We start from the raw sequence: 13,609 nt of genomic DNA on the forward strand, positions 1-13,609 counted from the left end.
TTTTATTAATCCTAAAATAGTGATTTTTTATTCAATCGTTAGTTTGCAAAATATTCTATGTTGCGGAAGCTTTTTAAAACAGTTTGTGTCCTTGTGGGTATTTTGCTAAAACACATGCATTTCTTTTTAAAACTCGTGTTTTATCCACCTCTAGCAGATATAAAATCCAAATTTTCAGCAAAAACTCATAGCGGCCATTATTACAGAAAATACCCCAAATAAAGCTTTTAAAAAAATAAACCTAATTAAGTACGAAATAGTAAAAAAGAATCGTGTGGCCACAACTGAGTCCTTCGCCGCTCCAATCCGCTTAAGTCTGGGGATTACCTGAACAGATGAATCAAAAGGGTGAGTTTATGAAACTCAGTGTGTAATCCCCATTTCGTTAATAGTTTTAGTTAAGGCCTTAACCCATTACAATACAGAAATAGTCATGCATTTGGGCCTTGACCCATTACAGTATCAATACTCAGTACAGTAACAAATATACAGTATCGAATCTTACCCAGCCAGCCTCTTCACTCCAACTCCGTCCAACCCTACACTCCATGTGGGGATATAATCAACCCACCCATCCTTATACTCCAAAAAGTATCGATTGCGACACTAGATAGTAGTTTGCAGTTGAGCTGCCAGTAATTTAGGCTCGAGGCCTTTCAGTACACTTCCTCCGAACAATATAACCCCACCCCAATGCAATGTAATATACAAATATGACATGCTAAAACATAATATCATGCATAAAATCAGGGCATACAGTATCAAACCAGTAGGACATCATTATGCTTAATAACATGCATAATCGTTTCAGTCATACAGTCATTTCAGTTAAGTAGGGGTCTAGGTAAGCTTATCGACCCTACAGTAACTCCACAGTCGACTCGGGCGACCCGTGCAACCTTAGCAGTCAAACAATGAAAATCGGCCCATGGCCCATGTTACATACCTATGTGGGCACACACACCCGTGTGGCTCACACAGCCGAAAGTGGCATTGGCCGTGTGGATCTTACGGCCTTGCCCAATATTCCCACACGTCCGTGTGGTGCACTCATATTGGGCCCAACATCCGTGTGGCCCACACGGCCCAATTTGGCTTGGCCCATGAATCGCACATGACCAGCCTCGTCGATCACACGGCCTACCACACGAGTGGCTACATGCTCGTATGGTGTTGACAATCACATTTTTTAACTTTCCACCGATTTTTATTTTCAGAGTTGTGTTTACACACCTAATTTCGTTTGAAGTTAACCGCACTCTGAGTACTCCAAAACCTAGATTCAACCAAAACATCATTCAATCAACTACTTAACTCATTATTCAATCAAAGCCTAACGAAGTTAACAATTGATCAACTATCGAAACCCCCTTACCGAAGTCAACCAAAATCACACCCTCAAGTCCTTGAAGACGCACCAACCAACCCTTGGTCTCCACCTAAAACAAGAGTCACAAATCTTTTCGTTAAACCTTTAATCGAATTACATTGTAAACTTTAATTAAATCAAACTTACCGATCAAACACAACCCTTCATTCAGTATCTTATAAAACGAGACAACAAAACACCTAAATCACTTACCCAACTGACGAAAGAACGTAGTGCAATTTGGCAATGCAAGAGAAAACGAATCGAAAAAGGGAATCAAAGACTGAAAAGAGGCAAAATAGAGGGGGTGACAGCAAGAAGAGAAAAAAATGATGAGAAGAGAAGTGCAAAGTCGAAAGAGAACAAATGGCAAAGAAAAACTCACCTAGAAATATTCAGCCAAGAAGAGGAGCAAGATGACGCACGGTCGGCTTAAGGGGAAGGGGAAACTAGCATTAAAAATTTGGGAACAGAAAAAGGGAACCGAATTTCTTTCAAAAAAATGGCAGTAAGTAGGGATATTTCGGCTAAAAAAAGAGGAAGAAAAGATGGAGAGTAGAAAATCGGCAGAACACAAAAAGAAAGGAGGAAGAAAAACATTTCAGCCAAAAATTCTATTCCGGATGAAATTCCTGAAGATAATGCCCATATCCCCTAAAACACTCTCCTCAATCCATAAAATCTCTCCCTCCCAAACCGTCCACTACTTCCTTACTACACCTCAAATTCTCAGCATTTGACTACAATCCAAACTCCTTCACGGTACAACTAACAATAATAATACTCTTGCCTAAACTCGAACACAAGACCTTTAGCACACCAACTCACCACTTAACCACCAGAACCACGGACTCATTCTGTCATATTTTACCAACATTTATTTATAAGCCTACTGATTAGAGATAGAAGTTTATTCATTTAAAAACAAAAATTTGTCCAAGCTAAAGCTTGAACTTGGGACCTCTCAAACACTTCCCAGAACACTTAACCACTAAAGTAGATAGATATTTGTGTCACAAACATACAAAAATAAATATATAAGGGATTTTAGGGCGTTACATATATCATATCAAACGTACGTACAGATAACGGATTATACATCAAATGATCATTGAATATCAAGTTTTATACCTTGTTTTAGATCATACGGGTCATACAGTAGGCCTACGTTCAATTCAAACGATGATTGCAGCCCTAGGGAAAAATCTTACTTTTTGGTTCATACGCTCGTGTGGATTCACACGGCCTGGGTGGCTGGCCCGTGTGGTCCACATGACCTAGAACACGCTCGTGTCTCTTTCCTGTGTAACTCTAATTCCAAAATAGTGATTTACACGACCTGGACACACATACGTGTCTCTGGCCCATGTGACTCTAATTCCAAAATAGTGAGTTACACGGCCTACCACACGGCCGTGTGGCATCGACAACCATGGATTCCAACTTTCGACGTTTGTAGAAATTCGGGTTTTCATTACACACATGATACGAATTCGATGCAGAAGTAACAAAGATGAATTCCCTGCCCTAAAACGATAATCAAACCTTAATCAAAAGATTTTTGTAACCATTTCAATAACTAACATATTTACTACCAAAGTTTCGTCGAAAACTTTCGACATAAAGCCCAAATCAAACTTAAATGCTTACCATCGCTCGCATCTAGCAATACAAGTACTTAAACCGGTAGAGAATCTTGATATGCAATCTCTTCACCTAAGAAAGAGAACCAACTGAACCCTAAAAAAACGAAATTAGACAAAACGAGCATAACAATTTCAGTTTTAACAAATAACGAACAAGAACGAACATTAGCAAAAATTCGACAACAAACTTATATCGTTAACCTTTCTGTTGAAACAACGAAATATGCAATCTCTTCGACAAAACCAGTTGTGAAGTTATCACAAAGAAAAAGGAAAAAAACCAAAAGAAGAAGAAGAAAAATAGACATTCCAAAAAAAAAGAAGTTTTTGAAAAGGAGTTTAGTTATTTTAAAATAAAATAACTAAATTAAACTAGAACAATTTCACAAGGCAGCTTAAAAAAAGAATATTTTTCTTATCGCTTTCGCAAAGGCTTAAACACGAGAGCAAAGAGTACACAGAAGCTTAACCACTGAACCACTAGGCTCATTGTTGATATCAATTGATCAAAAATAAAATTTATACCAAATGATCAAGGATAGATGTTAAGACAAAAATGACAAAAATTTCAAAGAAGGGATTTGAGCATAAGACCTCATGCACATATCCAAAGCACTTAACCACTAAACCAAATGAATTTACTTTGCAAAATTTTCAAAATCCTAACTCAAAATCAAGACATAACCACTCTTGGTTTAGTTAACTCAATTTATTCTAACTCGATTTTTAGGATATTACAAGCCTTGATACATCACTTTTTATGACAATACTAAAACAGTGAGGCATATATAGAATCTTGATCTTCATTTCAACTAGATAATGTAACTTCTTTAACAAGTAGAAATGATATTACACAGTCCAACATAAGCTTCCAATCATTTAACCTATCAATCTCATTCAGAGCAACTACAAGTAAATAAATAGCACAAGTAAAATAGATAGCAATGCAATTCCAAGAGATAAAAAAAACCATATTAAGCTTAACAGAAAGAAACCTATATCCTCGACAAAAGAATTCCTATTTACATGAACTCTTGCAAAACCATACGAAGATAAATAATTTCAACATCAACACAAATAACAAAAATAACTTCTCTAACTAGAGGTAGCAAAATAGGCTTGAGCCCAAAAGCTCGCCCATGCCAGTCCTAGTTCATAACGATCTAAATTCGAGAAAATCTAGCCTATAATGATCCAAGCCTAAGAAAGCTTGAGCCTGAAATAGTCCGGGCCCGAGCTTGAGATCAATCTGAGCTCAAGCTCGAGATAGATCTGATCTAAAACCTAAAAAGTATGAACTTATGATGAAACGAACATTAATTATTAGGTTAAAATATGTCATAAGTCATTGTACTCTTCATAAATTTGAAATTTAGCCACCGTACTTCTATTCTCAGGAATTTATTCCCTCTACTTTTTAAATTTCAAATTTCAGGTCCAGTTGTTAACACTATTATTATTTTTTGTTAAATTTTTTGATGTGACATTTTGAAATTAAAAAGAAATACTCACTTTTTAGCCATGTGGCTAAAAAATGACGTTATAATGAACCTGAATTTAACAAAATAATTTTAACAGTGTTAATAGTTGGACTTGAAGTTTGAAATCTAAAGTAGAATGACTAAATTTCTAAAATTAAAAGTACAATGACTAAATTTAAAATTTATGAAGAGGACAAAAACTTCTGACATATTTTATCCTAATAACTAATATAATTATATGATGATATTTAAAATAATATAAAATATAAATGAAAACTGACAAAATATTTAATTTATGAAAAATATTTTTTAAATATTATATAATTATATTAAAATTGTAAAATTATAAATGTTAAATTATAAATTAAAATAAATATTAAAAACATTAATTATGAATACAGAATATTTTTTAATGTAATTATTATATATGTATAATAATATTAAAAGTGAATAATTATTCAAAATTAAAAAATTTAAATTAAATGATTATATAAAATATTTAATGATGTAATATAATAAATTAATGATATGAAATCAAATTAAATCTATAGAACTTGTTAAACTTTCAATTAATGAAAAATCAAATTTATAGATGCTCATTATACCCATAATTCATATGAAAACTTAACACGAAAACCAATTAAAATAATTTTTTTGATTACTTTGAGACATTTTAATACAAAATTGCTTGAATTACAAAACTGAGCAAATAACACGGTTTTTATGTTTATTTTTAGCTGGTTCCAAAAATTCTATAATAAAGCAAAATGGAGTAATATATATATATATATAAACATTTTATGAGTATTGTAGTTTGATAGAATTTTTTATTATTTATCGATAATTATTATAATTTTCTAATAACTGTTTATAATTTTATAATTCTATATTTGTTTTACAAAAGTTTAATAATTTTATAAATTTTTATAATATTCTGAACTACAACTAGAATGAACTACGTAAATGTGTGGCCAGACTCAAATAAATTTAGACATTCATTTGTTCATTTTAGACATGAAAAGTTAAAAGACCTGAGTAAACTTGAGCCCAAAAAAAATTCGAACTTGAAAATTATTAAACTCGAACTAATTCAAGCCATGATATTTCAAACTCAAAATAATTTGAATCTAACACAGCTAACAACAAAAGCAGCACAGCTAGAACATCGATCAAGAGCTCTACTCCCTAATGGCAACAAAGTAACCTCAGGTCAGCAAGAGTCGGTGAAATTTTCAATAAATGCAAGGCGTTTTCAAAGAACAAACGAAGTAATCCGCTAAGTATTTCCCAATGGGCCAATAGATAAATACAAGAATGCAACCGACCATATAGCCAACAAAGCAAACCCCCAAAAGCTAAATTTTGCACAACTATGATAAAATAACTTGATATAGATGAAAAGCCCACACTAAGGAACTCCAGAGTAAAAGATATGAATTGGAGAAACACAAATCTAATTAGCTGGAGTGTGAAACAAGAGGTTTCATCAAAGGAACTGTTTGTCTGATGATTGATATAGTGATAAACTTTTGGGAGAGGCAAAGGGGCAAATTAATTTTATGAATAAATAGTTGGTTTATCAATAAAATTTTCATTTATTAAAAATTTTATTTAGTTAAAAATTAGTTTTTGTATATTAGCATAAAGTACACGTGATATGTCACGGGTAACTGTCACCGGTTTTTAATAATAAAAATAAATAAAATTTTTAAAAAAATAATTTTAATTTATAAAAACTAACTTGTCTATTTTTTGAGCAAAGGAGGCAAAATGCAAGGTCAGGATGAATTATGAAACTGCACTTGGCACAAAGGATAAACTTTAGCCAAAGAATTGGCATGTTTTTGAGGCATGCATTGAAGCCGTTGGAATGATCCATGATAGAACTATAGGGGTTTAAGTTGCTTGAGCAAGCTGTGGAAGAAAGTGGTCTTTAGGAGAACTCACTATATGTAGACAATCTCACCAAATCCAATTAGGACAAAGCTTGCCATTGATAGATCCATAAAGCAAATGCTTGGAGCTTCTGGAATTAAGAGCATATAAAATGTTGTGTATAAATTTGGTGATGACAGTGATTTTGCTCTTAGTCCAACTTGACAAGATATTTTATGATATTATTGAATCTATGCTGCTCATCTCATCCCCATTGCTTTCAGTGTGGGCTCACTTAAATAAAAATCCCCACACTTGGAATGCAACTACATTAGAAGGAAAGTTTATTAAGAAAAGGATTCTCAAAGCTCTAGGTCTGGTGTCCCAGTTCCCCCAAGCTAGAATGAATGCTAAATTTATTATAGGTTAGGTGAAACTACTACTGAAAAAGTGCAAGAAACGACCTTGCTTGACCCATGAATCCTGGGGAATTCTAAGTCAAAAACAGCAGTGACTTGGAGCAATGTTCTTTTGCCACAACCCCCTTGGTCTTGGGGCAATAAGATTCTTAAAAAATGTCGGAATTTTTTTTCTTTTCTTTTTTATGGGTTGGGAAAGTTCCAAAAAGAAAAACCAAGATATTTGTGTTGTACATCATGCTAATTGAGACTGCACAGCAGCTAGAGTGGCAGCTGGCTAATCTGGGCTGTTCCAAGTCATAATATATAACACATGCTGTAAGATTATAATATGCTCGGATTGTGCTCATCACAAAGAACATACTCAGATACTCTAAATCTTATAAACTTTGAAAGCCGAAGCTGTTCATCAGATATACATGCTGTTTACACTACAAGGTTCATTAAATTCAGATTCCAAAACATTACAGCAATTAAGACATATATAATTATTAACAATCTTATATTCAAACAGAATTCCTCTGTTTTCCATGCACTACCAAGTAACCGTAAAACTTGGGAAGAATAATCAAGCCGGAAAGAGGTGAGAAACAGCTCTCAGACGGATGAAGAGATGGAGCCTTGAGTGACTTCTTCAAATCCTGGAAAGACTCCACTTGAGTTAGACCTAAGAGGCCGGGGTGAATCCAGGCTTCGACGAAGAATCCTCCCTATGGCCGAGATAGGGTGCTCCGTTTCATCTAAAGGACTCGACGCCTTGAACTGATTGCAGAATTTGATGTGTCGGTCCAGTGCTTCCTCGGTGGAAATAAGCGTATCCGATCTCAGAGCCTCATCCTTGACGGCCTCGATGCACAGCCCACAAATCCAACGGCCTTGGTAACGTTCCCGGACACGCAGTATATATGCAAGGGTGCACTCCTCTGTGAAGCCGCAGGACTCACATTTAACGCAGTGAATTTCGATCGGAGCTGTCGCTTTGCTGGGTGGGTTTTGAGTGTCTATGCTTGAAACCGCCATTGCAGGGAACAAACATTGAATATTCCTTCGTTTTGTTGCTCTGTTCTTATTTCTATGTTTTCTAAACTATGTTTTGTTTTCTGTTTTGTGTTCTGTGCAACTCTTATATTGTGAAGGGAGAGGAACAGGTAAGTTAAAAAAAGTTATGTCATGTGGATGTGATAAAAAAAAAAAGACAAATGAAATTTAAGCAAAAGAATAAAGTGGTTGCCAATTTCCATTTGCCATGCTTGTGGCTGTCCCACAGATAAATCAGAAATTATCAAAATTACTATGAAATATATTCCAACATAAACTAAAATAATAAAAACTGATTAACTTAAATGAGATGAGGAGAAACTAAACCCATTATAGATCCAAGTATTGTGGATTTTGGCATGGTTGACGTGATTGAGACTTTGGGATTCAAATGAAAACCTGCGGCTGCTAAAATTGCTGCCACCAGACAGCCAGATGTGACCACAGCAACAATATACTTTTAAATCAAAAACCCAATCAAGATGAAACCTTTTTCCGTCTAAAATTCATAACCACGATCATAATAGTTACATTAATTGACCGTATATGAATATGTCTAGGTTCAGTGTTGAGATACTACTCTTCAATGCATTGCTCCAAATCTTATGAAACTGAGTCCAGCTTAAAAGAAAATATAGAACCACATTTGTGGTTTCTACTGTAATGGTAGTAAATGTATTCCCATACAACCCCACAATGCTGATCTAATATGAAGCTTTTAATCAATGAAACTGTCCATTACTACTTTGATGATGTTCAAAATCTGGGTTTTAATCTTTTAGTTATAAATATAACAACTATGGGTCTTTTTCTTATCTTCTTCCATTTCAGCGGACATGTGGTGCTTGATAATTGGAGGGTAGTGGAAGTCCTATACACAATTCCAACTACTCTTCTTAATAATCCAGCAGAAAATTCAAATCATAGCATTTAGAATAGTTCACAATCATCATATCTCACTATCAGAGATTTCTCTCAAACAAACATCTTTGTAGCAGCATTTTTCAGTTCCCTTTAGAAGTTGTTGGGTCTTTTTCGTGGGTTTTTCTGATGAACTCGGTACTTCAAATCGTCTTCATTTTGCCTATATCTCCTCACCTACTTGGAACTGCCACTGGCATCCAAAATTCTTGTTGCAGGTAAGCTTCCAAGGTATTATTTTTTATCTTTTAGACACTTTGTTTGTTTCTTCTAGTAGCGGGTGACTAAACTTGGGAGAAGCATTATTGAAAGGATTTTGTAGATAAAAATGGTGTATTTTGTGCTGAAACCAGGGACAGCTCGATCAAAAGATTGTACAGAAAAGGAAGAGACTTAGCTTGGGTTGGAACCAGAACAGCTAAAGGAGGAGGCTTTATTGTCTGTGACGGCCAAAGCTTATGACGTTCTTTTTCTCCAACCATGCTGCAAAGGTTTAGCTAAGTTTAATTAAGAATTCGTATGTCTACTCTTTCTTCATGCTAAAAGAGAGCGGTATCAGACTTCATTTAACGTCAGAAAAAGACAATGGTGCAAGGCAAATGAACCATGTGCAAGATTTGCTCACTCTTCTTCTATACGGACAAAGGCAAGGCCAAAACCGGTTGAAGAGGTGTGGCAGTGGCAGCTTCCTTATGAAAGGACTCCTCTTTCACACCTTCACCGGCAAGGGGAATCTTTTCTTCATTTTGTTGTTGGGACCAGATAACTACAACTGATGCCTCAGTGTTTGGTGGCATATGTTTTTTATGATAGATACGGATATTGCTATCCATTTCTTGTTCTATTTTGCGTTTGTTTTTAAACCCTTTACCTTTTTATCTGAAATATTATTTTACTTTTGCGTATTATCCAGACCAAGAGATAATTGCATTGCAACATGTTTGCTGTCATGAAAGATGAGACGAAAAACCAAAGACCCACCACCATGGACCACACCACTTGACCATATATGATTAGGCCCCATCAAACACATCATAGGACATGTTAACTGGACAAATTATAATAGCAAATTGCAGACTTTCAACAATTTTGGACAATTATAATCTAAATGCACCTGCAGGCTGCTTCATCTCGGAGGAAGTCAATTCAGAAATAACATGAATTTAATTATAAAGTTTCGAGCAGTAATAGGAGGCAACATAAATGTAAAGCTCTTCTAACCCTCGTTCAATCCCTCTCAAACATCATGATCAACTAAAGCATGTATGTTGTTTCAAATAATAGAAAGGTTTTTGCAGCAGCTAATATTGGTCCATGCTCACTAGTCGCGCTCACTAATAGCTGTCAGATGTTCATCAATTTCCTCTGTTGACAACACTCTGAAAGCTGGATTATCAGCTTTCACCACTCCAACCTGCCAAACATTAAAAGATATGTATGTCAATTACAGTTCAAATGGGGAAAAACAACAATAATTCCAGTTTCAGCTAGTACAGGGAATATATCTATGCAATTTTATTAAGAACCATAATCAAATGCATTAGAGTGAGAATACACCACAAGCAGACTCTGAGACAAACAAAGGATATCCTGATAGTGGGTTGTCTTCAGATCCCACATTGGTATTGCGTGCAAGTTTCTAGTAGGTTACACACAGGATTCCATGGTACTTCAAACCAGCTAGATTTTAACTACCTGTGTGTCCATCAGGCTAAAAAAGCAAATACATGTGTGTGGCACTTCCGCATGTCTGGACAACCCCATAGTGTGTCGTTTTCAAATCACATCAACAGTATGCTCGAGTTTCTTATAGTTTATAGAGGAGTCCAAAGTAGTTAAAATTAGCAGGCTTTTAATACTGGTGTTTCCTTTGGCCAAAAATTATGCTAATTATATACACAGCTTATCTTCAGGGAACATTTATTAGACATGAGAAAAGCACCAATGGTATTCAATCATTCAAACATTTAGATGGTGCAAACTTATAATGGCAAGATAATAAATTCTATAACTAGTAGTAGAAGGATGAGCAGCCTCATTATACCTCTATCTCAGTAGCCTTGAAATCCTCTTGAAGAACAGACTGTAGAGCAGAAATAGCAGTCTGAAGAATAGAAGTAATAGGAAGCATTAGATAAATGTGATTATTTTAGCTATTGTTGAACGTGCAGTCTTTGGAAACTTCCTTTACCATTAATAACAAAAGTAAAAGTATAAATACCTGCACCGTTTCCTCATAAGTAAAAGCAGGGTCATTCTTCATCTTCTTTTCCAAGAAATTAATTGCCTCTTGCTCTTTTGATCCAGCACTGGTTGCCTGCAACATACCAGTTAAAATTCATCCCAGCAGCAAAGCGCTTACCATAAAATTGGTCAAAAATAATTTTGAACCCATGCTATTGCACAAATAAATTCAGATTGGAGAACAAACACGCTACTTTCATGCCTAAAGAGAAAGACAAAGAAAATGAAATAGTCAATATCATTAACTCAAGTTAGAAAAGACCCACAATATGATGGTACTGGATAACCAATATTAGATTGTTGTATAAATCTCTTTTTAAGAAATTTTTTTATTCGGATGTGACCTTCCAAACTCTATGGTTTTGTGGTCTTCCATTATCGGAAATACATTATAAACAAAAATAAAAATATCTTCAGCAATTATATTACTACACCCACAATGCAAATACATGTTTGAAAATTATAAGGTCAAAGAGAACTATTAGAGGAAAACAGCAATGAATCATAACCATAATAATAACAACATATGCTTCTGGAACCAGATATTAGAACCAATGTTAATAATCCAAACTCAATGAGCACTGAAAATTAATTTGCAAACTACCTTGTGGCCATAAAAATGGCCTGCTGGATCACATTTGTAGAGTTGGGGCCCCTTCTCTTCATCAATACCCAACACCATAGCAACTTCACAGAAAATTATATGAAAGATATTACAGCCAATATTAGAGAAAGTTACTTGGAAATACATTAGCATATATCTAATTGAAAAATTGTAAAAAATCTACTGTTACAAATACAAGTAATTAAAATAAAATCATATTCATAAGATTTTAAAGAAATCATAGACATACCAACTCCAAGAGGTCTCATATAAGCATGTTGAGTGTAAACCTGTGATTTGTCAGCAATCCTACATCAATAAAGCACGTTACTCCAAATAAGTTGTACGATCATCGAGATGCACAAAAACCCATATATCAAAGAAAAATCAATGAATTTAATAGTAACATGAAATGCAGTCAGTTATTGATTTTAGAACTAAGATTATATTCACGAACTAACAAAAATAAAGTGCATTGCCTCCAATATGTGAAGATGAGCAGTAATGAATCAGGGTCATACGTTTTTGTCCAATTTTTACCAGAACACATACAAAGGCATAAACTTGCAGCCAGCTTATATCAAAATGACCAGTTCTTGATGTCACTAAATTTATTCAGCATTATCTGGAAGAACTCTACAAATACAACAGCCACGAACAGGAAGACAACTAAACATCGCTACTTTCAACTGAAGAAAATATAAGAAACCATACCATTTGGACAATACATCCACAGGCATCTCATATCCATATCTGAAACGAAACTCAGCTGCTTCATTCCTTGCCTGCTGGACCAAGGTCCTTGCATCAGCTGGAGAGCGACAGAGCCAATTATCAAAGCATCCCTCATACAGTATTTGCATAGCAAGAAAGAAAATTTAACCTTAAGCATTAATCTAATGTAGTGAACAAAACTATATTTGAGTTCTATGCCGATGATAAGCAAGCTATTTAATGGGAGAATGCCGATCATCATGTGAATGCCAGGGTCAGCAACAGTTAGCTTATTAAGAAAACCATTCTGTTCTAGTTGTTACTTCTACAGCTTGCATACCTTTGATGCAGTTTTGGAAATTTTTGCAACCCTAATTTAGACTGATTATAAGTACATTAATCCAGAATCCTTAATATCTCAAAAACCCTAGTTCAATAGTTAACAGAACAAAATCTTCCCAATTCGAACAAACAATATCAAGAAAAAAAATGGCATTTAACAAAACTAAACCTGTCATGCCAGTAGCCAACAATCCAAGGAACTTAGTAATAGGGAAAAGATGAGTGACGCTAGTCTGATCCAAAAGCTTGTCCTGCATTACATTATTCAAAAAATTAAATACCCAAATCGTGAAAACCCCTTAAATAAACCAGGAAAAGTAAATAAAGGGAGAGTACGGACGGGAACTTTCTTCTGAGTAACAAAACAGACGGAGTCTTTCCCTCGAACACCAATTGATGTAATCCCAGCTGCTTTCACTGCCTTAAACGCATACTCTGCTCAATTTATTCCAAAACCAAAATTGGGTCAAAGCTCCTTACAGGAATCAAAAAGAAGGCAGGCTAGTAGAGTGAATATACATACCGACTTGGAAAAGACGACCTTCGGGGGAGAAGATGGTAATATGGCGATCGTATCCGCCTCCACTTCCTCGACTCATTTTCTCTCTTGTTCCTTTGGAATTGTCTTGTTCCTTCTTCTTTTTTGTTGTTTTTGTGTTTTTGATGCACAGATTTCTTATTTAGAAAAGAGAAAGCTTCTTCTCCAAGAACGAAATTGTTAAGCGCTTTTATGACTCTCTCGAGTTAACTCACAATTAAAGAAAACTGAGTTATTTGTCCAAAATAGCCTTCTTTAATTTGTTTTTAAATTATTCTTTTTCCTGGTTACTTTTCTCTTTTTCACAATCGCGTCCTTTTTCTGATACGAACGTTGCGGCGCTTTGAAAAATAGGGTTTTGCGGTTTTCCTCCGTTCAACTTTTGTAAAAATACGTATAAGTACTCCTGCTTTAGTTC

The 13,609-nt window shown here is 34.9% G+C and overlaps 2 protein-coding genes across 2 annotated transcripts; both read right to left on the minus strand.

Annotated features, from left to right (window-relative positions):
- Positions 1–7,151: 7,151 nt before the first annotated feature.
- Positions 7,152–8,206, minus strand: LOC107901054 (uncharacterized). Its single transcript, XM_016826895.2, has one exon. It carries the CDS (start codon positions 7,808–7,810, stop codon positions 7,388–7,390), a length of 423 nt encoding a protein of 140 aa, XP_016682384.1. The 5' UTR covers positions 7,811–8,206; the 3' UTR covers positions 7,152–7,387.
- A 1,688-nt stretch (positions 8,207–9,894) lies between these two features.
- Positions 9,895–13,315, minus strand: LOC107901053 (proteasome subunit alpha type-6-like). Its single transcript, NM_001326899.1, has 9 exons — positions 13,177–13,315; positions 12,994–13,088; positions 12,823–12,904; positions 12,312–12,408; positions 11,848–11,906; positions 11,598–11,680; positions 10,971–11,066; positions 10,794–10,853; positions 9,895–10,163 (listed from the first exon to the last, which is right to left on the minus strand). Exons 1-9 carry the CDS (start codon positions 13,250–13,252, stop codon positions 10,071–10,073), a joined length of 741 nt encoding a protein of 246 aa, NP_001313828.1. The 5' UTR covers positions 13,253–13,315; the 3' UTR covers positions 9,895–10,070.
- Positions 13,316–13,609: the final 294 nt, after the last annotated feature.

Source organism: Gossypium hirsutum, chromosome D06 (genome assembly GCF_007990345.1).
Source record: "Gossypium hirsutum isolate 1008001.06 chromosome D06, Gossypium_hirsutum_v2.1, whole genome shotgun sequence".
Taxonomy (NCBI): domain Eukaryota; kingdom Viridiplantae; phylum Streptophyta; class Magnoliopsida; order Malvales; family Malvaceae; genus Gossypium; species Gossypium hirsutum.